The sequence below is a fragment of the Myotis myotis genome, unplaced genomic scaffold, assembly GCF_014108235.1.
Source record: "Myotis myotis isolate mMyoMyo1 unplaced genomic scaffold, mMyoMyo1.p scaffold_m19_p_8, whole genome shotgun sequence".
NCBI classification, from domain to species: Eukaryota; Metazoa; Chordata; class Mammalia; order Chiroptera; family Vespertilionidae; genus Myotis; species Myotis myotis.
In genome coordinates this window covers 2,537,776-2,562,520 of record NW_023416390.1, presented here as the reverse complement: position 1 = coordinate 2,562,520, position 24,745 = coordinate 2,537,776, and the positions used below count along the sequence as shown (strand labels likewise).

Genomic DNA, 24,745 nt, shown 5'->3' with positions numbered 1-24,745 from the left:
AACATGGAGAAACCGAACCAGTTAATTCAGTTTCAACCTTTTTAAGTTTCCACAGAGTCTGATGGGCAAGATACCTCTGCAAATTCTTGCTTTTTGATGAAACTCTCCTAGGACCTCATGTGGCCTACATTTATCCCAGGGGCCACTCTCCCCCCAATGGCCACCTTCCCACAGAGGAATATATTTTGAGATGGAGGTAAACCTCTCATAACATAAAATTCACCATTTTAACGATTTGAAAACACACGGTTCTGGGGCTTTCAGCACATTTACAGTGTGCTGCAGCTACCGGCACCGTCTAGCTCTGGAACATACTCATCACCCAGAAGGGAACCTGCACCCTGAGGCGGGCACCACCCATTTTCACCTCCCGCCCCGACACCTACTAGTCATATGCTTTCTGTCTCCATGGATTTGCCAAGGGAATGTATTTCTTTAGGAATCTTTTACATTATGCACTTAATTCCCCAATTAGAAATCGTAGACTACTGATACATCTGTGTGTGTGTGTGTGTGTATGTGTGTGTGTGTGTGTGTGTGTGTGTGTGTGTTTGAGAAAGAGAGAGAGAGGAGAGAGGGCAAGAAAGAAGTCAGAGTAAGAAGTCAGAGTCAGCATTCATGAGAAATCTATTTGAAATATCCAAAGTGGAAATGGGGGGAAATGCTTATTTTTCAAGTAGAGGCCTGCAATTTGAACTAGGTGTCAACTTAAATTTCTCAAGGACCCAGTCGGTCACAGGTTATAGAAATGTCAGACCGTTCTTGAAATATGCCTGTAACACTGAGAAAGGCTTGTGAATGGCAACATGGCTTTATAGATCCCAAATCACGCCCTAAAGTTTCACATTTTCACATCCGACAGCAGCCCCAGCCCAGACCAGCTCTTCCTGGAATCGGTGGTGCCAGCCCCGTTGCTTTTACTTGGAGCGGTGTACTGGTGGCCATGCCTGTCTGCCTTTGTCCCAGTGAGCACGTCCGCTAACGCGGCGGAAGCTCAGGATGCCCTGACCGGTAAGTGAAAAAGCAACTTGAAATAAAATAATACAACCCCTTTATTGGCCAAGCGTAAATACTTACCAATTTCAAATTAGAACATACAGTTTATTCTGGTTGGACTTCTTACAGAGTTAGCTAACCTTGTCACAAACTAAAAAACCTTGGAAACGAACTGGGAAATGGTGTTTAGGGTGCCTATTCTTTGTAAAATGGTTTAAAAATTGTACGGCCTTCTTGGTCATGATTACACGACAGGGAAGGTGTGTTTTCTGACTTCTGGGAAAATACTTAAAGAAAGAAATCTGGATTTCGAACCTGTCAAATGACTCCTAGGAGGAGTAGCCAGGAGGGTTTGTGGTTTAAGCGGTGCTTTGTGATCGCGAATGTCAAGGCCAGGAGATGACCCTCACTTTGCATTTGCACATATTTTGAGGGTTTTTATTACATTTCCCTTTTCATTCCTTTATATTTCATGCGCCCCAGCTACTCTATCTGGACTGCTCCCAGGAATACTCAGGGTTCCCCTGCCAAGGCTCACACACCTCGCTGGTTTGGATGCTGTGGATCTTGCTCGTTTTCTTCCCAAAGTCCCTGTGTCTTTCCTACCGGCGTCACCGTGGTCCCTGTCTGATTCTCCCTCCTCTTAGTGTTGGCTTCTGGGGTCTCCTCCCTGACAGTGGAAAACAATCTCTGTATCATGTTGTGAGGTATGCACTGACTAGGCTGCTACTCCCACAGACACTTCTCAAGCAGTGGTGACCAGAGGTACATTAAAAAATACATTTATTTGTATTGATTTCTGAGAGGGAGGGAGAGGGAGAGAGAGAGAGAAACATCCGCGATGAGAGAGAATCATTGATCTGCGGCCTCCTGCAGGCCCCCTACTTGGGGTTGAGCCTGAAACCCCCTGAGATGGAATCCAACCATGACCTGGTTCATAGGTTGATGCCCAACCATTGAGCCACACCGGCCTGGCCAGAAATAAATAAAATAAAAATATTTTTTCCCCTTTACTGATTTTTAGAGAGAGGGAGAGGGATAGAGAGAGAGAAACATCATCCATCGGCTGCCTCCTGCACGCCCCCCACTGGGGATCAAGCCCACAACCCCAGGCATGTGCCCTGACTGGGAATCGAACCATGACCTCCTGGTTCATAGGTCAACACTCAACCACTGAGCTGCACCAGCTGGTCCAGACATAAACTTTTAAAAAATCAACGGAACCTCCTTTAAGGCACCTGGGAGTTGGCAGCACAGGGCTCCTCTGTGGCCCAGGAAGCTCAGGAAAGCGCTGGGAGGCCCGTTGGCGAGAGGCCTGTGCAAACACCATTATCCCTGTGCTTTGCTGTGGACCCACCCGTCACAAGATCACCTCCAGGGAGAGAGGTGCCGGCCTGGAGGGCTCACTCCTGTCTCCCCCCAGGAGCTGCCTCGGTTTACCTCCAGGGCATGTGGATACCTGGCCCTCTCCTCCCAACCTCAGAAGACAGCCCCTCACCCCCCTGGGAGTGAAGAGGAAGGACATGAAGGCCGTGGGAAGAGGGGAGAGCGGTGCTGGAAGGGAGAAGGCGGTTGACAGCAGTAGCTAAACTGCACCCCTATCTCTGCCCTCCAGACCGCGCGCCAACCGAACCCCCTGCGCCCCGCCCGCCGCCACCCGCGGCTCCTGATGGCCGCTCTGATACAGGGCGGTGTGCACGCGTCTCCCCGCACACCGGGAGCAGTCGGGCCTGGGCCCGCGGGTGGATCCGGCCGCTGTGGCACCTGTAGGACCCCCTCCCGGGATTTGGCGAGTTGGCGAAGGGTAAGGTCACGCCTGGGAGGCAGAGGGGCCGGGCAGGCGGGATGAGGGGCGGGGAGGAGGGTGAGTCTGGTCGCTCCCGAATCCTTCACCTGCCCCTCGGGAGCGCGGAAAGGCTGTCTGGGCCGGGCCGGGCCAGGAATGACCGGGATAGCCGGTATTCCCGGTCCCTCAGTCCCTCACCGGCTGGGGGCAGAGGGAGGGCGGGGGGACAGGATGGGGAAGGGAGAAGCCTGGCTGCTTTCCCCGCTGCAGCCGGGGCGCCTCGGAGACCCGAGTTCTGGGCTGGACTCGACCTTCCCGCCGCTTTTCTCCCCGAGGCGGCTCGGGTCCCTGCGCCCTTCCTGCCCTTTGATGCTGGGCTCGGAGGGACCCGCTGTGCGTCCGTCCGGGCAGACCGGTGGCCGGACGGGAAGCCGGAGAGCGGCCGGGGACACACCTTTACGTGAAGGTTTTCGTTTAAAAAAAAAAAAAAAAAAGGCTTCCGCACGCCCAGGCCGCAGCTCGGCAGCGCTGACCTCCTTGCCCCCAGGGCTGTGAGCCCCTTTCGCCGCCCGTGCGCCCCTCTCCCCACCCGTGCGCCCCTCTCCCCACCGCCCTCGCAGCCGGGGTCCGAGCCCGACCCCAGCGCCTCCCGATGCCCCGGCCGCCGGAGCGCGCTCCCTGGCGGGGAGTCACCGGGAGGCCCCCCGGGGCCGCAGCTGTTCGCAGCCGGAGGGGGACGCGGGGACGCGGGCGGAGACAGCCGGGGATCGGGGCGTGGAGGCCGCACCGCCGGTCGGGTCGGGGCGGCCGGGCTCGCGCCGCGGGGCGGGGAGCGAGAGGGAGGGAGGGGCGGCCGCACGGAGCCCCGCCCCGGGCACCTATAAGGTCGGGCCGGGCCGGGCGGCGGCGGCGGCGCGCGGGGCAGCGATCGGCTCGCGCGGTCGGTCGGGCAGCAGCTCCGGCGCGTCCATAAGGCTTTGCCTTCCGACTTCAGCTACAGTGATAGCTAAGTTAGGAAGGAACCCCGGACCCCCAGACCCGCCTCTGCCCTGCAGCTGCCGTCGCTCGCTCCGGGCTGGGCTGCTGCGTTCCCGGAGGCGCTCCCGCCGTTCCTCGCACTCCCGTCCCGAGCACCTGAGCCAGGGCGCCGGCCATGACCCGGCCACGCGAGCAGGACCGCCCGGGAGGATGCTGCGGTGAGTGGCCGCCAGGTGCCGGGCTCGCGGGCTCCGGGGACTGTGGCTGAAGGGCGAGCAGAGCGCCCGGTAGCTCCTCTGACTCCTGTTTTGGAGGGGCTGGAGGGAGCCATGGGAGTCCCGGGGGAGGGGGGGAGGGAAGAGGGGCTTGCAGGCCGGACCGGACGAGTGGGCTGGGCAGCCGGGCGCCCTCGGTGGAGACCTGGAGCCCAGGAAGGCTGGCCCCGCTCTCCCGCTGCCGGAAAGGCGCGCAGCCCACTGGCCAAGGTCCTGCTGAATGCGAGCGCGCGCGGCGCGGCCTGATAACATGACCCTGGCCAACCCCACCACGTCGTTCCTGATGGTCCTGCTTCATGGTCCTTTAAAACGGACACACATTCCAACCTCCTCTACCTCCAGGGACAAAATATGCTTTTGATCTCCCGCCCCGTGTGTGTCTTTACAGAATCCTTAACAAACTACCTGACCTCGGCGAAGTTCCTTCTCTACGTGGGCCATTTCTTATCCACTTGGGTAAGTGAGCCTGTGCAGTCATTCTTACCTCACACTTGCACAATTCTGGTTTCCTTTGACTGGGGCCAGCTGTTTTAAGCCACCCTCCTGTTTGTCGGGCAGCGAGAGACATAACATTATCCAAACACATGCTTTGATGAAAAAGTGTCCCCCCCCCCTAGGGTATTTTCCCATAGGGTTAGTAAATACTATTTAATTATCAGGTTATTACACTCTGTGTAGGTTGAACAAGTAGCGAAGGACAGCTTTAACCACAGCAGTGGTACTTGCCTTGTTTGCCAATGGTTTGTTTTTTTCGTTACCAGGCTTAGTAAGTGGTCATATCTGCTGCTAAGAATGAATGGCTGTCTCAGATACCTCCTATTCTTTCCCTCATGTTTTAATTTTTAATTTTCTTTCGTTAAATTTTTGCTTCGGCATACTGCACTATGAGATTACAGGAGAACAGCGGAGTGACGGACTTAGGCTGAACATAGCATCCTAAGGTTAATGTAAATAAAATGTATCCCCAACACAAATGTCTGAGTGATGAAAAGCCTGGTCTTTAAAAATGTTACCTGTAGGCAGGTATGGGTGGGGCCCCTCAGGCTATGTTGAAACCATCATGCACTGAAAGTCATCACCTGATCCAGTTTTTCCTCTGACTTCCTCTGTGGTGTTGTAAGGGGCCCTGTGTTTCTGTGGGCCTGGGTTCTGTCCTCAAACCACTCCCCCCCAAGAAAGACTAATCCCAAAAGGGTGTTGGATATGTATTTAACTCATGATTAGACTCTTTAAAATTAAGCACTTGTTCTTCTGGTTTAGAAGCAATGAGTCTGAGTGTATTCTCTTCACACCTTGTGTGTGTTTAAGAGCTGTAGGTAAGGAGAAGGAGCTTAGAGAGGCCCTTTGGTGACGGCTGCTTTCCTTTTAAGTTGGAAACGTCTCATAAATCGTCCTGAAGACGTGCATGCCCACTATCGTAGGAGGAAATCTGCGCCCGGGCCCTGGGGGAATGCTCAGCCGGGTTATCAGCTCCTGGAGAAACAGCAGCAGAGCCGGCCTTGCGGGAGGCAGGCGCCTCTCTCCCGAGGCCTAGACAGGGCCCTGCAGGCACATGTGAGCACGGAGGAATCCCGCAGGTTTCATTTCCCGTAGCTGCCGGTTCTGGGTGGAAAGCTAGTGAGAGTACTCTCCATTAATCTAACTCAGTGGTTTGGTGTTCCAGTTTAACTCAGTAAGTATGAAGTATTGAAAAACCACACAAAACAATCACAAGTGATGGAGAGGATCTGAAATTCTCACCTGTGGTCTGGGCCTGTCCATTAGGGCAGCGATGTGCCTCATTTCCAAATCCTGGTACGTTTAGGGTTTGTGTGACCTTCTGTTCACAGGTGGGGAGGTCAGATTTGCCAAAAGAGGGTTGTTTGGTCAGAATGTAAATTCCATAGCAAAGTGACAAGCTTATGGCAATTTTACAAGTAAGTTGAGCAAAGGGAGTTCTTGTGGGAAAGTTGTATTTAAAGCAAGCTCCCCCCCCCAAAAAAACAAACAAACAAACAAAATAACAGCAACTACAATCATAGCTGATGCATCTGCATCTATCTATCTATTTCCCTGCCAACTCTGCCACACCATAGCTTCCTGTACACTGAATATGGAGGTGTTACTGTAGAAGGTTATACGAGCTTAAATGTGTGTAGGGTTGAAAGCTTTTATTTCTGACTTCATTTCTACCTGCCAGTGGATCCATACGTTTTCCTCTAGACCAGTGGTTCTCAACCTTCTGGCCCTTTAAACACAGTTCCTCATGTTGTGATCCAACCATAAAATTATTTTCATTGCTACTTCCTGTCATGTTGCTACTGTGATGAATCGTAATGTAAATATCTGATATGCAAGATGGTCTTAGGCGACCCCTGTGAAAGGGTTGTTCGACCGCCAAAGGGGTCGCGACCCACAGCTTGAGAACCGCTGCTCTAGACACTATATCAAATACCAAGTAGTGTAAGAAGTGGATTCTATCAGGGAGCTTTTAATATAGGTTAGTATGGGCTTTAACAACTGTATCTAATCACAGAAAGATAACCGGTAGTGAAAGGCATTGAAAGGATGCCAGTTGCTTCCATCTTATGTCACCATCCTATGACCTGTCTCCCTTTATACCCCAGATGTCTGCATGGCCCAGCCCTCCCTTCCTTCCGGTCCCTGCTCATAGAGATCTCTGTCACTGCCTCATGCAAAATGCCACCTTCCAACCCCATCCTACCTTTATTTTTTGTCATGCATTTACACTGCTTGACCTATTCTAGATGTATTTTTGGTCTTTGTTCACTGGGATGCAAGCTGCATGGGACCATGGACCTTGATTTTCATGCACTTGAATCTCTGGTGCCTCCGTAGTCCCTCTCAACAAGAGAGGAACGTATTGAGGAATGACTGATTGTTCACACACTGATATTCAGTGGGTCTTCAGCTCTTAGTCCACTGGGTGTAGATGGACATGTAAGCAAGTATGGCCGGAGCTTATGGGAAGGCAGGGAGTGAACGTAAGGAAGGAACGGGTGGGCTTGCAAGTTGTACTTGGTCAACATTTACTTAGAGTTTACCCGATTTGGGGGTTTTGTGAGCATAGAAGCTGTTACTTCTTACAACGAAAAGGCTTTGGAAATTGGGGTAACTGGAGCAATTTTATTCCCTTCTATCAAGGAAGGGCCATGCCATACGGGATAGGCAAGACAGAAAGTTGCCTCTGAATAGCACCCGTTTTGATGCTCTGGAGGAATCTAAAACAAATTCCGTTGGAAAAAAGATAGGATAGAAAAACAAAACAAAAAAAGAGGAAGAAGCAATAGTGGTGGGATAATATTTCTTACTCTTTAGGTTAAAAAAGAGGAAACTCACTTGTTGAGGCAACCTCTCATTTGGCGCATTTATGTGTTTTAGTCTTTCCTTGGGAGCTGTTCAGAGGAATGGAGGTCAGAATCAAGTACCTCTTCTCCCCCATCCCATAAGAATCTAGCCTGGAAATGTGTCCTGTAGTGATTTCCAGGGGTAGGTTATGATAGAACAGTGTTGTCCTGTTTTATGTTAACCTGTTAGGAATGGAACCTAAAATATAACAAGGTCCATTATAGATTTCTTATACATTAATTTAACTGATTCATTGAAAAGTTTGTCATGCCTCATTTTGCAGTGGTGAATTCCCAAAACTCCCTGTATACTCTGGAATCCTATATAATAAGAGGCTAATATGCAAATAGACCCAACAGTGAAACAACTGGTTGCTATGACGTGCACTGACCACCAGGGGGCAGACGCTCAACGCAGGAGCTGCCCCCTGGTGGTCAGTGTACTCCCACAGGGGGAGCGCTGCTCAGCTAGAAGCCGGGCTCACAGCTGGTGAGCATAGCGGCGGTGGCGGGAGCCTCTCCTGCCTCCGCAGCAGCACTAAGGATGTCCGACTGATGGGGAGTGGGCCTAAGCCGTCAGTCGGACATCCCCCAAGGGCTCCTGGACTGTGAGAGGGCGCAGGCTGGGCTGAGGGGCCCCCCATCCACCCTCAGTGCACGGATTTTGTGCACCAGGCCTCTAGTGAAGAAATAAGTAGTTTCTTTCCCCTTTCAAAACCCATCTTTGTTAAAGTGTAAAAATGGCTGCTTGCTATGCATTTATTTCTGATGTCTTCTTTTATGCGGTGCCAGAGTTGGCCCATACTAATTTCATCCTTCTGATTGCCCCGCTGTTTTATGACTTTGAAATTTGTTTGTGAAGTGGAGCATAGATTTTAGAACATTAGAGCTACAAAAGGCTTTAGAGATAGTTCATTCTTATCATTTTACAAATTAGGAAACTGGTGGGGGTTTTTTTTGGTTTTTTTTGGCATTCAAGGCACCCTACTGTTCGTAAGCTCTGCTCTAGGTTCATGCTGATTCAGAGGTAAACTACCTCAGGACAGGCCCTTCCAGGCTCGGAACCTGACACACCTGGCATCGGCTTTTGTCTTAAAACACCTTCTTAGGTCCGGAAACGTGTTTTTTCTGGAATGGGAAGGATTCTGTGTGTTTCACTAATAGCATGTTCTTTCCGGTTTGCTTAGCCCTTGAGCCAGAGCAGCTTCCACGTGGCAGGATGGACAGTCTTGCCCGTGGCCAGTGCTCCATCCATAGAGGACCCAACCTCGAAAACCTCCTGAGGGGCCAGAAAGTGTCCTCAGAGAAGCAAGCCGCTTCCTGAGAATAACTGACCAGAAACGAAAATGGTTCGGCCACCATTGTCTCCCTCTGGTTCCAGGGGGACCGGATGTGGCACTTCGCGGTGTCCGTGTTCCTGGTGGAGCTCTACGGGAACAGCCTGCTGCTGACGGCCGTCTACGGGCTGGTGGTGGCCGGGTCCGTGCTGGTCCTCGGGGCCATCATCGGCGACTGGGTGGATAAAAACGCCAGGCTCAAAGGTGAGTGCTGCCCGGCCGGCGTGGCTCAGGGGCTGAGCGTGGACCCATGAACCAGGAGGTCACGGTTCCATTCCCCGTCAGGGCACATGACCAGTAGGGGGCGTGCAGGAGGCAGCCGATCAGTGATTCTCTCTCATCACCGGTGTTTCTCCTCCTTCTCTCTCTCCCTCTCCCTTTCTCTCTCTGAAATCAATAAGAACACATTTAAAAAAAATAATAATAAAGGTGAGTGTTGTTACAGCCATGCCTTTGTATTCACGGAACAGCACCTGAGCTGCAGGGAAACCCCTGTGGTGGCCCACTGTGCGCCCCGCTGAGTGCTGGGGGCTGGGCCGCACCTCCCCACCGAGGCTCTGGGCCCCTGCGCAAGGCTAGGGCGACAGGATACTGAGCTCATAGGTTGGGGGAGCACCTCTGGCTGTTCAGACATCCCACATGTCAATGATTAACCCCGTAGGCTTTTCTGAGAACCGTGTTAAACATTGAAAGTTTACTAGACTCTGGGTTCTTCCTAACCGGGACTCACACTGGAGTCTCTTTAGTGTGAGGCTCCTGGGCAGCGCTCGCTCCCGCGCCCTGGGCGACTATCTCACGCAGGGGATTGGAAAGTACAGATTCAAGAGAGAATGTCTGAGTCTGCCGCGCGGAGGGCCGAGTTATACATGTTTTAGGGCAAAGAAGAGAGAAATACATTCACATTTACTCCGGGCATGAATGCCGACATCGTCAGGTTGCTACAGGAAAGGACAAAGTGGGTGAGCAGTTCAGGTATTCGGACGAATAGGGCAGCGTTTCCCTCAGTTGCTCCGCTGATCGTTCGAAGGCCCAGCCGGCCGTGTTTGTCTCGGATGCTGGGGGAGGGCTGGGCTACCCTTTGTTCCCGTCAGTGTAAGGAGAGCCCTGATGATCAAATCCCGGGGCCTGATGCTTTTAGTAAAATGGTCAAGATGCACTTCTTTCTGTTGTGAGGATTAATAGACCCAAACGCGGATAGAAAAATGTTTCTATCCCAGAAAAGAATTCCTGGCTTTTTACACCATCATTCACAGGAACAGAGACATGGTATCCATGGGGGTGTTTAGCCTATGATTGTGGCGCACTGACGCTGTAGGGCAGAGGGGACACCGAGTTGGAGGAGAGCTGGTGGGCCAGCAGGCGCCCGCGTGGGTCCCGTGGAATCAGCTCGTTGGTACCTCCATGAGAGTCTCCTCTGGTCTCCAGGCGGAGCTAACCCATCTCCCTCTGTGCCCATCAGCCTCAGCTCATGCCTCTGCTGTGCTGCGTACACCCTGGTGGTTACCTGTTCACCTGCCCATCCTCCCTGGAGCCAGTGGGGTCCCGAGAGCTAAGAACCTTGTTCCGTTGCTATTCGATCCTCATGCAATCCGTGAATGCACCCATGGATGAGTTACACATCCGGGTTCTACTTCAAGCTAATTTCAAAGGGCGGTTTGTTGTTTCTTGAGGCTGTGATGTGGCCTCCAAGCCAGGCTGCGCGTGGCTGTCCTTGAAGACGAGCTGTCATGACACGCACACACGGCGCTTTGCTTAAGGAGCGCTCGGTGAGCGTTTTATTGGAGCATCAGACTCTGCAGGAAGGCAGGCAGGTGTGCGCCGGCCTCACCGTCCAGACACAGCACGCGGGACCTCAGCGTCCTGCCCGGGGTCCTCTGCCTGGCGTGGGAGAGGAGACGCCCAGGGGTCCTCACCGGGCGTCACCTGTCCTGACGCCCACGCTTCACTACAGGGATGGCTGCCTCCCTCCGAGAAAGCCGCGTTTTCTGTAGGGGGAGGGGTAGCGTAGAGCATCACAGCAGTGACAGACCTCGATGCCAAAGGAAACACGCACTGCCTCCCGACAGACTTTCACACGTCTCTTCTGTGTGCCCGCACTTCCTATCGGATCAGGGTTGGCCTGTGCGGGGAGGTTACGGATCCGGGACCCCTTCTTCCCCTCCCTCACCACTTCCTACCTGTTCTGGCGTGAGCATCCATGGGTGAGAGAGCTGGGAGCTGGATCGCGCCTGTGTAATCTGTGTATCTGCCTGTGATAGTGAGCCTTCATGAGAGTAAATAGAATGGAAATGTGTCATTATGAAGGGCTCCAACTAAGGAAAAGGGATGGGCACTCCATCCTTCTGTCTGCGATGCCAGTGCAGGGTGTGACCTGGTGGCTGTCCTGGGAGTGGGGAGGCGGGATCCACTGCAGTCACGCTGGTTTATTTCCTGCCGTAGTTGGCATGGCACTGGGCAATGGTACAGTGATGGGTGGGTAGAAGCAGCCCGCTGGGACGTCCTGGTGTAGCGTGTAGTGAGCATGGTCTCTCCCTGCAGTGGCCCAGACATCGCTGGTGATACAGAACGTGTCGGTCATCCTGTGTGGCATCATCCTGATGATGGTCTTCTTGCACAAGGACGAGCTGCTGACCATGTACCACGGATGGGTCCTCGTAAGTCCTCCCGCTATCCGCATGGCGGGAGCTGAGCGTGGGCAGTGGTGCGAGAAAGCCTTCGGAGGCCAGGGAGTGTCTGTTTTTCAAATGGGACCTTTTAACGCTGATCTCTGTGTTTACAATATCCCCCCAACTTTTTGTTTTATTTAGTTGTGGGTTTGTTTTTTTGGGGTGTGTGTGTGTGTGTGTGTGTGTGTGTGTGTATGTTTTGCCCATAACAGGTACTCGTTAAGAGTTGTTTGAATTTAAATTTTGTCCTATGGGTTTTTTCCTATTTGTTTTCAAAAGCATTTCTAAGAGTTCATAATATAATTCAGTTGTTAGTTTTCAGCCCATTAGTATTAACCTGTAATTCGTTCATACTACATAAGAAATATTATCTATATATGTTAATCAGTCATGATTGTGTTCTTCCAATAAAATTGGTGTTTTTGGAGGCAGGCTTGGGCTAGATAGCTCCTCACACTATGATTTTATGAGAGCTTCATGGAAAAGAGAGATGGGTCTGGTGGAAAGGGATGGATTTGATGTCACCATTGGATCTTCTCATGCATATTTGGGTCGATGTTGGGGAGTGTCCAAGCCAGGAATGACCGTAGAAATCTTCAGGTCCATTCCCTTTTTGTTGATGAAAAGACTAAGACAGCACTTTCCCCTTAACACTTTCTCCAAAGGAGACATCTGTGGGGGAAACAGTAAAACGGTCCCTATGTTAACACTTCACGGTAACCGTCACGTGACTATTCATGTGACTAGTATGATTTTTATATGTGCTACGGGGGATACAGATTAGGAAGATACTGTGCTCTTTAGCTGGACCCTGGGGATCTATGGTTTCATGTGTATAAGATAAAATGGTTGGTTAGAATGAAATTAAAATCAGTTTGATTGTTATGCCACCAACGGCCATGTTGACGGACGTTGCATGCTGAGGTGTAGGACCCTGACACTCTGCCTTTCCCTGTGACTCTGTAGACTTCCTGCTACATCCTGATCATCACCATCGCCAACATCGCCAACCTGGCCAGCACCGCCACTGCCATCACCATCCAGCGGGACTGGATCGTCGTGGTCGCAGGCGAAGACAGGAGCAGACTAGCAGGTGCTTCGCTTTTCTCTTTCCCCTAGTCAGCGGTTCTCAACCTGTGCGTCCCGACCCCTGAAAGTACATCCTGCATATCAGATATTTACATGACGATTCATAACAGCAGCAAAATTACAGTTGTGAAGTAGCAACGAAAATAATGTTATGGTTGGGGGTCACCACAACATGAGGAGCTGTATTAAAGGGTCGCGGCATTAGGAAGGTTGAGAACCACTGCTAGATGGACCGTGTTAGGGTTCACTGTTCATCAGTGGTGAATGGGACTGTGAGCCTTCGTTTCTGGGTATTTCTTAAGGACAAATGGAAAGGATCGTCTTTTTCTTACCACATTATCGGTCTCAGTGCAAAGATTTATCTCCATGCTATGAAGTTAATTTATAGGATAATGAAGAACTTTTTTATTCTATGCAGGCCTGGCAAAAGGAAGAACATTTCCTTTGAGCGGTTACTTTTTTAAAAGTTCTGTTAATGGTTTCTAAATGTTCACTTAATACTTAGAACATTGAAAATGTCACATGGGGTTTTATTGGCCATACTATGGAGATGATCACCAGTACTTACAGTCATACTGTGGATATTATTTTTCTCCAAACCGAATAGAAACAGCTTAATTCTAGGAGAGATTCTATACGTTAATTCCTCCTCCTTTAAAGTTATAACCTATAACTTCTATTACATTATATTTGATGGAATATAATTGCAGTTACAAATACTAAGGAAATAGAGGAGCGAATACAGTTTTAGGAAGCTTATAGTCTTAGTCCTTCATTAGAAAACATACACAAGAGGCCACAGAAAGACTGAAGAATGCTTGCAAAGCTTCGTGCCCTGTTACGTCAGCATTCCCGGGGCTCAGCATAACCTACCTCACTCAGCATCCCCCCCACTGCCCCTCACACAGCACAGAGACACCTACTGGATTGATAATGACAGGTGAAGGAGGAAGGCCACACCTATCTGCTGATCAGATCAGCTGAATCAACACTGAGACAATGCGACTCACAAACACGTTGCCCAACCATCCTGCCAGACAAGAAAGGCTTTCCTCACGCCTTAACTAGCTTTTCTAGGGCACAGAAGACAAGATTAGTGCTGAAGTTAGCAAACAACTTTGGACCATGCGGTTAAAAAAAAAAAAAGATAGAAAGGAAGGGGAGAGAGAAGGAGCAGAACCTGTGGAAGGCTAGAAGGGAGAGAATCTGCTGGAATCCTCACTTAGGGGTGCAGAGCGATGCTAGGTAGGATGGTGCGCACAGGATGCCGTTAGCACAGGCGAATCTGCTGCAGGAAGTGCTCCCTGGAGCTGAAGTGGCCATTCGCATCGAGTTTTCTTCCCGTGGCCATTTACCGAGAGGAAGTAATCCCATATCTCTTTTTGTCGTATTGAACTGTAAGATAAGTCTTTTTTAGCATACGAATTTAGGTATGTAAGACATGTCCGTGTTTTCAAATTCAGAGGGCATAAAAGGATATATTTTGAAAATAATATATCTGATGGAATATATTGGGGGGGGAGGGGTTGGTTTTCAAATGATTTTCTTTCCCTTATCTGAATTTCTTAACTCATTTAGACTCTGAAGTCTGAATAATCTGTAAAAAAAAAAAAAAAAGTATTGCTTAAAGACAAAGTTACTCAGAATCTTTAATTTTTTTCTAAATATATAAACAAAACAAAGAAAAGGAAAGAAATATACACAACTTTGTGGGATCGTTTTGGCTGGGCAGTGATGCGGAATGACAGGAAACGTATGACTGGCTGTTTCTCAGCAAGCTTTCTTTTTTAAAAAAATTTTTTTTTAATTGAAATCAGAGAGAGAAAGGGAGAGGGAGAGAGCGATAGAAACTCCTCCTGCACACCCCTCTCTGGGGATCAAGCCCACAACCCGGGCATGTGCCTGACCTGGAACCCAACCGTGACCTCCTGGTTCATCGGTCGCTGCTGAAACATGGGCCACACGGCGGGGCTCAGCTGTCTGTCTTCATGTTGAGAATGATTGCGGAGCGGGGAAACTAGGCCAGCCAGCCTGCTTTCCAGCCGCTGGAGTGTCTCGGGTGAAGGAAGGGAGGAAGCTGCCCGCGTTAGCTTTTGGCCAGTGGTGCTCACTCGGCCAGCAGTCCGGCTAGTGGCCCCAGTGCAGGCAAAACCTATGCCTTGTCTTCTCTCAGCGTCTCCCCCCGGGGCTTGTGTTATAGGAACCATGTTTCAACACAGGATACAAAACCTTTCAGTCCTGAGGGCCAGCAGGGGTCTCACCATGGGCTTTGGGTGCTGTTTCTGCTTAAAGGCAGCGTTAAAGGACAACAGAAAGGGGTTAAAGAGCAACAAAAAAGGTAGAATAAAGGAAAAAGAGAAGAGAGGAGGGGATTCCCAGTAGCTCTGAGCTTGTGTCTCTACACAGTGCGACCTCCTCCAGGCAGGAATCATGCATGTGGTTCAGGCAAAGAGTTAGGAGCCCAGCAGGCAGGGCTGTGGGTGCTGTGCGTGCGCTGTGCGTGCGCTGTGCGTGTGCTGTGCGTGTGCTGTGCGTGTGTGGGCGGGTGGAGGGGAAGGGGTGTGTATAAAGAGGACGGGTGAGCTGTGTGCGAACTGCTCCCATTCCCTTCCCGTTGTTTCTTTCTTTTTTTAATTGCTGACTGTATGAAGATGCCCCCCCCCCCCATGCTTGCTTCCCTCCACCCAGCCCCCGCCCCACCCCAGGCCTTCACCGCACTATTGTCTGTGTCCATGGGCTGTGCCTATATGCACACAAGGCTTTGGTTCATCCTTTCTGGTCCCCCCCCCCCCCCCCCCCCCCCCCGAGATCAGTCAGTCTTGATTTCCGAGGAGTTTTGAAGTTGGGAGTTTACACTGTGGGTAAAGACAGGAGGACATGTCTGTGGGGGGTTAAAAAGTTTAGAATTTCGGGGGCATCAGGCTGGAGTAGCGCTGTTGCCACCTGGCTCAGACAGCTGCAGAAAAAGCAGTTTTTCACATAAATGCTGTCCACTGATCTGCTAACTGATTTGTCCAGACGCGTGATTCAGGGTTTTTATTGAAGCGTCCTCTTGTGCCCCTCAAACCTGTTTAAAACTCACGTCCTTCTCACAGGCTTTTCGCTCCATCTGTTGCTTAACATCCTTTCCTCGTCCCTTTGCTGATCTCTCCTTATGAACAGCCTCGGGGGTTTTCCTCGCCCACCATCCTGAAGAAACACCTGCTGGCTAGCTTGGTCGAGAATGGCAGATAAGTTTCCTGTTTGAACTCTGTTGACGAAAAATTGATTTCGTGTTCGATGTGTACAAACCCGCCGGCTGCTATTTGCTCAGCAAATCTGCTGTTTTAAACGATTAGTCTATGAGATGTAATATGCCCTGCATAACAGCCAGGGGCTGTTTAATGTCGTGTTCTGTGTCACAGCTGCTGAAAACAGTTAAATGGGTTTCGAATGAGCACACACTTGTCTGTTTGCGTAGATTTGTAAAGAGGACATGTTTGCACATTGGGGTGACTGATTCTTCTCGTGCCTGGGGCCAGGGAGGCGATTAGGTCTTTAAAAAGGCTGTTATCTAGTTCATTCTGCTTCAGAAAAACAAAAGCTTCTGACACTAGATCACGCCCAGGCGTTCCTGCGTTCCTAATAGAATGTAAGAGACAGAGGCGGTGGCACAGAAGTTTCCAGCTGAAAAGAGAAACAAGTTATGGTAACGAACTGGTTCTGGGGCTTCCAGACCCGAGGGTCTCTCCTCTCTAGAGCCTGGATTCAAATGGTCGAGTGGTGTGGATGGATGCTGGGCGTTTCTGTCGGCGCAGGAGTTGGGAATGTGTTCGTGGGGGCGGGCGGGAGCAGCGAACCTCAGCAGACACGGTCATGGCTGAGATGGGAGAGCTGCCTTCGCCTCTCGGGTGAAGGGGCCGGGTCAAAGTTCTCCTGTTATCACAGCAGCGTCACACACTCCGGGGACGGATTGGGAGGTAATTGAGGAGCAGGAAGCACGGGGAAGGAGTGAAGGCAATGCCCCTGACTGCGCTGTCGGTCACGTATGGCTTTTCCTCCGGGCGCCCTGCAGGCCGATAGGCCGCCTCATTAATTTCCACTCCGTGAGATAGAGAAGGAGACAGTAGGGCATTTTCTTGACTTCTCTCCTTCGCTCCTCTTGTCCTCCACTCTGACTCAGCTGTATATTTCCATGGTCACAGCCTCGGCCTTGCCATCAGCACCAACTCCTCCCTTCCTTGATCTCGGCCGTAGGCATCCACATCTTGGACGGCCACCTCCTATTTCCGGCTCACTCCTCGGGACCCCAGCCCCAGCAATCCTCCCACCTGGTCGTTACCTACCAGTCATCAATTCCACCACCTTTCCCGTGTCTGACCCTCTCGGCTCCCTGTTTACCAGCTTACATTCCAGGGTTCCATGGTCATCACTCACCTGGCCCTCTCCCCTCTGTCACCGTCCTTTTATAAGACCCTGGGGAAGTCCACCTCTCACAGCAGAACATGGAGAAACGCACCCAACCTCGCTCACTGTTCTGAAAATTCATGACCACCGGGTGCAAGTTGGCCTTTTCATACCATTTTCTCCGCTCCCTGCCTCCGCCCCCTCCTGAGGGACGATGCCACGCCTTCTCCTTGTCCACGGCGGTCAGGGGCTCCTCTCCCATTCCCGCTCTCACCCGCGGTCTTGCTTGTCTTTTCCTGGGAAAATGAAAGAAGTGAGAGGAGAACGTCCATGTGCTCCCAGCAGCTCAGCGCTCTTTCCGCCCGGGCTGGAAGCCGTACGCGTGGCCCACGCCCCTGTGTGTGCTCCTGTCTAAGAACAACCCTGCCACCTGGGCTGCAGATGTACACCCGCATCTTCTCGTCTACGGTGTCATTCCTGTTACAGCATAGAAACAGGCTATCGTCTTTCTCTTCTCAGTATCCCTCCCTGTCTCGCCCTAGCCGGTGTGGCTCAGTGGATGGAGTGTTGGCCCATGGACTAAAGGATCCTGGGTTAGGTTCTGGTCAAGGGCAAATACCTCGGTTGAAGGCCCCATCCTGGCCCTGTCGGGGCTCATGCGGGAGGCAACCAATCAATGTGTTTCTCTCACATCGATGTTTCTCTTTCTCTGTCTCTCCCCCTCCCTTCCACTCTCTCTAAAAAATCAATGGAAAAATATTCTCGGATGAGGATTAACAACAAAAATCCCTCTCTTCACCCACCTACCACCCCATTTCTGTGTGTGTGTGTGTGTGTGTGTGTGTGTGTGTGTGTTTCCAGGGCAACTTAACAAAAAGAGCTGTCTGCTCACCAGCTCCTTTCCTTGGTCAGGGCCTTGTTCCAGAGGCCAGGGAGCAGCACTGACATTGTGCATGCAGGCCGCACCACTCACTCAATATAGATGGTGTCCCCTGGAGTGGGCAGCAGTCTCTTAAGTCAACTTCAGCCAAGCATTTGTCCTCCCTGCTCCCCCAGACGGCCCTGTGTGATGTCCCCAGTTCCTGCCCTGTGACCAGCCTAGAGCTTCTGCTCAGGGCGCATTTTCTTTCCGTAGCAGCAGCACCTCCTTGCTGGTTACTCCCTGATCTTTGAAGCACTGTTACCTCTGAGCTGCTGGGGCACCATCTCTCCTGGTCTTTCTCCTGTTTGATTAGTTCCTCCTCACCTTCTTGACCTCCAGACAGCAGCGTGCCCAGGACTCAGTTTTCAAACCTTTCCTCTTCTTTTTTTCTTTTTTAAACATATATTTTATTGATTTTTTACAGAGAGGAAGGGAGAGGGATAGAGAGAAACATTGATGAGAGAGAAATATCCATCAGCTGCCTCTTACACACCCCCTACTGGGGATGTGCCCGCAACCAAGGTACATGCCCTTGACCGGAATCGAACCTGGGACCCTTCAGTCCGCAGGCCGACACTCTATCCACTGAGCCAAACTGGTTAGGGCCCTTTTCTCTTCTTGATCTACACTCACTCCCAAGACGACCTCATTTAGTCTCATTACATTTAAAACCAACCAGCTGATGGATTCTGAATCTGGTACCTACTTCTTCCCTAAACCCACATGCATGTGCTTGACTGTCTGCCTGGTGTGTCCTCCTGAATGCCAGTGGTCCTATCAGAACCAAAGTCTCTAGAACCAAAAGTTTCTTCTTTTGCCCCAAACTTAATTCTTCTGAAGAGGCGATTCTTCATTCTCTTTAAGGTGCCGAAGGTGCCCAGCTCATCACAGGCATTTACTTAATGTTTATGGGGGAAAAAATGAATGGAGACTCACAACTGTATTCATTTTGAAAGCTAATATTAGATGATTTTCTACAATCCCAAGGGAATCATGATTTTTGAAGAACATTTATTATGACTTGATCCAAACAACAAATACTTTTCTAAGAAAATGGTTATCGTTTGCTGATAGAGCGCTTTTACAGATTTACACGTTAGGAGCCTGCACACATGGCCTCCGAATTGGTACGTGTTGGCAGGCAGTCTCCATGGCTGCAGACTTATCTGCGTCTTTCGCCTGCCCCTGTAGATATGAATGCCACGGTTCGCAGGATCGACCAGTTAACCAACATCTTGGCGCCCATGGCTGTTGGCCAGATTATGACCTTTGGCTCTGCGGTCATCGGCTGTGGCTTCATTTCCGGGTGGAATCTGGTGTCCATGTGCGTGGAGTACTTTCTGCTCTGGAAGGTTTACCAGAAGACCCCTGCGTTAGCCGTGAAAGTCACTCTCAAAGTGGAGGAAGCTGAGCTGAAACAGCTGAATGTACACAAAGGTAAATCCAACACAGCGATCAGTCCTTTTACTCTGCTGTCCAGACCTTAGGTGCTGGGGAAGCCCAGACTGTTTTTAGTTTATATCAGAGTTCACTCCCCCCGAAGGCCTGCATGAGGCTGCACATGCCACTTTGGTGGGCGAGTCACCACCCAGGCTTTGGGGGGCCTGAGGAGGGACTCCCCGGGGGTTGGAATGGGACCCCTGGCCGTCTTCCTTCCTGAGCAGTAGACACAGAGGGGCAGCTAATTGAGCGGTGGCTGAGCAAAGTGGAGCCATAGGAATGGGAAGAAAGCTGAGAAGAGCAGAATTCCTAGGAGTCACACGCCATGGACGTGCTTTGTCGGACGGTGGAAGGGAGTGAGGACCTGAAGGTGGCTATTCCCAGAGAGGAGGAAGATGGGCTTCCAGACAATGGAGCCTGAACAGGTTCCCCAAATCCGACGCTTTGTTCGCCCCGACAGCCACTGTGCTTGTCTCTGATGTGGCCTCCTGAATGCCAGTGGTCCTATCGGAACCAAAGTCTCTAGAACCAAACGTCTCTTCTTTTGCCCCAAACTGAGTTCTTCTGAAGAGGCGATTCTCCGTTCTCTTTATGGTGCCGAAGGGGCCCAGCCCATCACAGGCATTTACTTACTGTTTGCATCTGATGAGTTTTACTTCGGTAGGCGTTGAGTTTCAAAGAGAGCACGTGGATCGAAATCAACAGCGTTTTGTTTATGTAACGCAGTTGCCACTGGGAGCTGGTTCCTCGGCTGTGATGCCCAGAGGAGAAGAAAATGCCTCTTACACCGTAGTAGCCCAGGGCCCCCATGGGGGAGGGAAAGAGAAGAAAGAACATTGAGTGAAATAACTGGCTCCCCCCCCCCATGTCCTCTCCCCTCAATAACCGATGTATTTTATTCGCAGAAACTGAGCCCAAACCCCTGGAGTCCACTCATCTGATGGGGGACAAGGACCCCGCGGTGCACGCGCTGGAGCCGGAGCCCGAGCCCAGCTGCAGTGAGCAGCTGGCCGAGCCCTTCCGCACCTTCCGCGACGGCTGGGTCTCCTACTACCACCAGCCCGTGTTCCTGGCCGGCCTGGGCCTCGCCTTCCTCTACATGACGGTGCTGGGCTTCGACTGCATCACCACGGGCTACGCCTACACGCAGGGCCTGAGCGGCTCGGTGCTCAGCCTCCTGATGGGCGCCTCGGCCGTCACCGGCATCGGGGGCACCGTGGCCTTCACGTGGCTGCGGCGCCGCTGCGGCCTGGTGCGCACCGGGCTCATCTCGGGGTGCGCGCAGCTCTCCTGCCTGGTGCTGTGCGTGGTGTCCGTGTTCATGCCGGGCAGCCCGCTGGACCTGTCCGTGTCCCCCTTCCAAGACATCCGCTCCAGGTTCATCCAGGCCGAGCCCCTGCCTGCGATGCCCACGGGCGCCCCCGGCCCCCCCTTCTCCACGGGCGGGCCCTCGGCCAACGGCTCCGTGACCACCCTCGCCGCCCCGGAGTGGGAGCTGGGGCTGAGCGCCGAGTCCGTCCTCTCCGTCAGCCTGCTGTTCGCGGGCGTCATTGCTGCTAGGATCGGTGAGTCCGCCTTGGGGTTGCGGGGTAGGGGAGCTCTGGTCTGCGGGGTTCACAGGTTGAGCATCGCCCCGTGAACCGGGAGGTCACAGTTCGATTCCCAGTCAGGGCGCATGTCTGGGGTGTGGGCTCCATCCCCAGTGGGGGGTGCGTGCAGGAGGCAGGCGATCCATGATTCTCTCTCATCATGGCTGTCACTCTCTCCCTCTCCCTTCTCCTCTGAAATCAGTAAAAAGACATATGAACACAGAATAAAATGCCCGCAATAGGGGTTCAGAGAATTCACCAATATTCCCTGAGTGTTAATATAAGCAGAATTCACTGTCCACCCTTATGTGTAATAGTCTCTCATAATGGCATTTTTATAGTTCAAAAAAGTATATTTGTGCTTTTATAAAATGTGGTTAGAGCTTGAAAGTTTTTCCTAAATGGATATTTTAAGTATTGCTGTTGTAATGTTATTAATTAACTCCTAAAAAGAGATTAGCGATGATAATTATATTGCCTTTGGTAATTTAGAGTCTTCATATGGCTATAACTCTCCCCATAGGACTATAATTTGGAGAATGTTTCTATGGTACAAGGCAAAAAGATAAGTACACAGTTGGTGGGTGTTTTTGGTTTAAATTTTTAAAAAGGACATGGCCGTTAGGAAAAAACCTCCCAAAGGTTCCTGTATTTATTATATACTCTGCCAAACAAATGGATTTTACAGCTCTGGAAGGCAACCTAGTGTAAAGACTTCTTTTACAAAGCAAAATGTAAGTAATCATTAATAGAGTACTGAGGGATTATTCTGGAAATGAAACCGTATTTTTATCTTCTGGTACAAAGCAGTTTGTTAATTTATCAGAGACATTAATATTCCAAGTGAGACAGCTTTATTGCAGGGGCTTTAGAACCCAAGCAGTAAAGGTAATAATGGTTTAACGTTTCCTTACACTCTAATCATGACAATATATAGGTCAGTTCATTTAAACTTGAAAAACACCAGCACAGTCATGTGCTGCTTAACGAGGCGGAAACGTGCTGAGAAGTGTGTGGGGAGGCGGTTTGGTTGTGTGAGCACGGAGGAGCGCCTTACGCACACCTCATGGCTTGGCCTACTGTCCACCAGGCCGATGCACAGCCTGTGAGTCTCAGCCTCCAAGCCTGCCCGGCTCGCTCCTGTGCAAAACACCAGATTAAATCACGCACCAGAGAAATGATGCAACCAGGAGACGCGGTAACTTGAGACGGACGAGGCTGCTGCCAGCATAACATGACACACTATCTCACAGCAAACTTTTATTTTTTATCTTTTTTATTGGTTTCAGAGAGGAAGGGAGAGGGAGGAAGAGAGAGAGAGAAACATCAATGATGACAGAGAATAATTGATTGGCTGCCTCCTGCACGCCCCCTACTGGGGATCCAGGAGGGAACCCAACCGTGACTTCCTGGTTCATAGGTCTAGTGACACTCAAGCCACTGAACCACACCGTCGGGGCAAACTTTTTTTTATTAATAAGTAGAAAGAGAACATTTTAAAATAAGGAGAAAAGGTTGGTATAGTAAATACATAAACCAATAACCTAGTCAGGAATTATCATTATCAAGTATTATGTACTGGGTGTAACTGAACGTGCTATATTTTCTACATCCGTCAGTGCAGTGGGTGTGTTTACACCAGCATCATCCAAACGTGGAACACATCTCGCTAGCGTGTCACCATGGCTATGATGTCACCAGGCAATAGGAATTTTTCAGCTCTAGTAGAACCTTGCGGGGCCACCATTGAATATGTGGTTTGTCCTTGACCATAACATCATTGTTTGGCACATGACTGTACTTACAATGGAATTATGTCTGTGATTTTAGAGCTTTTCGTTCATAGTATGAATAATCACAGAGAAACAGAATTAAGAAGTTTGTAGAGTCAGGTGGCTGTAAATATCATTTCTTAGAGCCACTGGTAACCCAGTACTGTTTCTTAATGAAAAATAACTCTCTAAGGCAAGGCTGTGATCAATATACATATGGTGGCTTTAAAGAAATGGGGCCAACGTGACTTTTTCACGTGTCGACAGATTTTCAACCTATAAGTCTGAAATATATGGCTATAAATTCTAGAGACTGACCATTTCTAAAAAAAATATTCTTCATCACAGGCCTTTGGTCCTTTGATTTAACTGTGACACAGTTGCTGCAAGAAAATGTAATAGAATCAGAAAGAGGCATTATAAACGGTGTCCAGAACTCCATGAACTACCTTCTCGACCTCCTGCACTTCATCATGGTGATCCTGGCCCCCAACCCGGAGGCCTTCGGCCTGCTCGTGCTCATCTCCGTCTCCTTCGTGGCCATGGGCCACATCATGTATTTCCGGTTTGCCCAGAAGACCCTGGGCAGCAAGCTTTTCGCCTGTGGTCCTGTCGAGAAGGACGCCCCGAGCGAAGACCAGGCTTCCACGTCTGCTGTGTGAGCCCGTCTCGCCGGCTGATCCCTGTTGCTAGGTCACACAGAGCGCGTGCTTGTTTTGTGCTTCACATTCCCCTACCTGGCTGGGTGTCCCTCTGGTTTTACCACAACGGTGTCTTGAAGGCTAAACGCTGTTTCCAAAACCTCAGTCAGCTGAGTGAACTGGTTAGCTTCCCTTCCATTCCAGGATGGGAAAAAGTAGGAAAGGAAAAAGTCTAAAGATAGAGACTAAAATGGCACATACACTGATTTTCCCCTGTTTCTACTGAGTAGAGAAAATTTTCCATAAAAGAGTGGTGAGTCGGGTGAATTAAGTTAATTTTTGGCAGATATTTATTCTCTGTAGTAGAATTCAGATGTCAGTTTGCCCTAAGACTCACTCTCGTTCAAGTCCAGCTAATTTACTTTTCTTTGTGTTTTATTCCATTATTAAAACCAGTTCTCCTCCTAGCAGGAAGACTAAAGTTTCATAACCAGTATTATCCTCATTGACCCTGACAATCTGCAGGGATTTATATAAATGTGGAAAACAACACATTTCAGTAGAATTCTCTAACAGGGTTATGGCTGAACTCTAGAGAGCACCTTGGTATTTGTATTATCAGAGAGGGCAACATACCGTATTAACCTACACAGCACTCTGTAAAATGCTCATACGCTGCAGGTAGAAGCAACGCCGCACAGTAGATTTATAACACTGAATGCATGATGACTTCCAACGCGCCAACAGTCTGGCCACAGAAACTCGCACCGAAGGGCCGAGATCTGGAGGTAACTCCCGCCACCCTCACTGACGGCCTCTCCCCTCTCCCAGCCGCGGAGGGAGTCTGCTTGCTGCCCGCAGGCTGAATGGAAAGCAGGCCCACAGGGGAAAGGGGTTGTGTTGTCGGTCACGTGACTTGTTAGGAGCTCGCTGGGGTGGAGCGTTTTCCCCTTGATTGTACCCAGGAGCTATTTTTACCCAGTCGCAGAGCAAGACTGCCCCTAAATGAATTCCTTTCAAATGTCTCTGAGAAGCGTGGGGGGGGGGGGGGGGGGGGGGCGGGAGACGTTTGTATATATTTTTAAAAACTGTTTGGCGAGTCCTTTTGCAACATGCCAGTACCAGCAGGCACTCTGCCTTAACGTTTATGCACTTTCGTGGAGACGGCAATACGTCACGATGAGCACTTTCCTAATCCTTGAGGTCGAGTCTTTTTCTTCTTTCTATGGTATGTCATGATTTGCTACGTTGTAAAATCTTTGTAAAATATTTCTATATAAAAGTATTTTTAAAATCTTGATGGCTTTGGCCTCAGTTGTGTTCTTTAATTTTTTAAAACAACTTATTTTGTCACCAGTCCTCTGTTTTGATCGTGTGTTTTGGTCTCTGGGAAGGGCCACAGCCTCTTGGTGACCCGTCATGGCTGTGTCGCTCTCGTGGCGGGTGGCCGGGGGGGGAAAACTAGTGAGCGCGAGGCCCGGCCCCCTTGCTTGGACCAGGAGGGACCACATGAAGCTCCGA

At 50.6% G+C, this 24,745-nt stretch overlaps 1 protein-coding gene across 1 annotated transcript; it reads left to right on the top strand.

The window, feature by feature from the left end:
• The first annotated feature begins 3,677 nt into the window (after positions 1–3,677).
• Positions 3,678–24,522, top strand: SLC40A1 (solute carrier family 40 member 1). The gene is made up of 8 exons (XM_036319970.1): positions 3,678–3,978; positions 4,424–4,491; positions 8,764–8,923; positions 11,258–11,373; positions 12,352–12,478; positions 18,974–19,219; positions 20,128–20,787; positions 22,932–24,522. Exons 1-8 carry the CDS (start codon positions 3,936–3,938, stop codon positions 23,243–23,245), a joined length of 1,734 nt encoding a protein of 577 aa, XP_036175863.1. The 5' UTR covers positions 3,678–3,935; the 3' UTR covers positions 23,246–24,522.
• Positions 24,523–24,745: the final 223 nt, after the last annotated feature.

What these genes read in the sequence shown, in the direction of transcription:
- SLC40A1 (XM_036319970.1), top strand. Translation starts at nt 3,936, where the DNA reads ATGACCCGGCCACGCGAGCAGGACCGCCCGGGAGGATGCTGCG. An exon ending in GCCATTTCTTATCCACTTGG is followed by an intron (nt 4,492 to 8,763) that starts GTAAGTGAGCCT and finishes CTCTGGTTCCAG; the next exon opens with GGGGACCGGATGTGGCACTT. An exon ending in TGTACCACGGATGGGTCCTC is followed by an intron (nt 11,374 to 12,351) that starts GTAAGTCCTCCC and finishes GTGACTCTGTAG; the next exon opens with ACTTCCTGCTACATCCTGAT.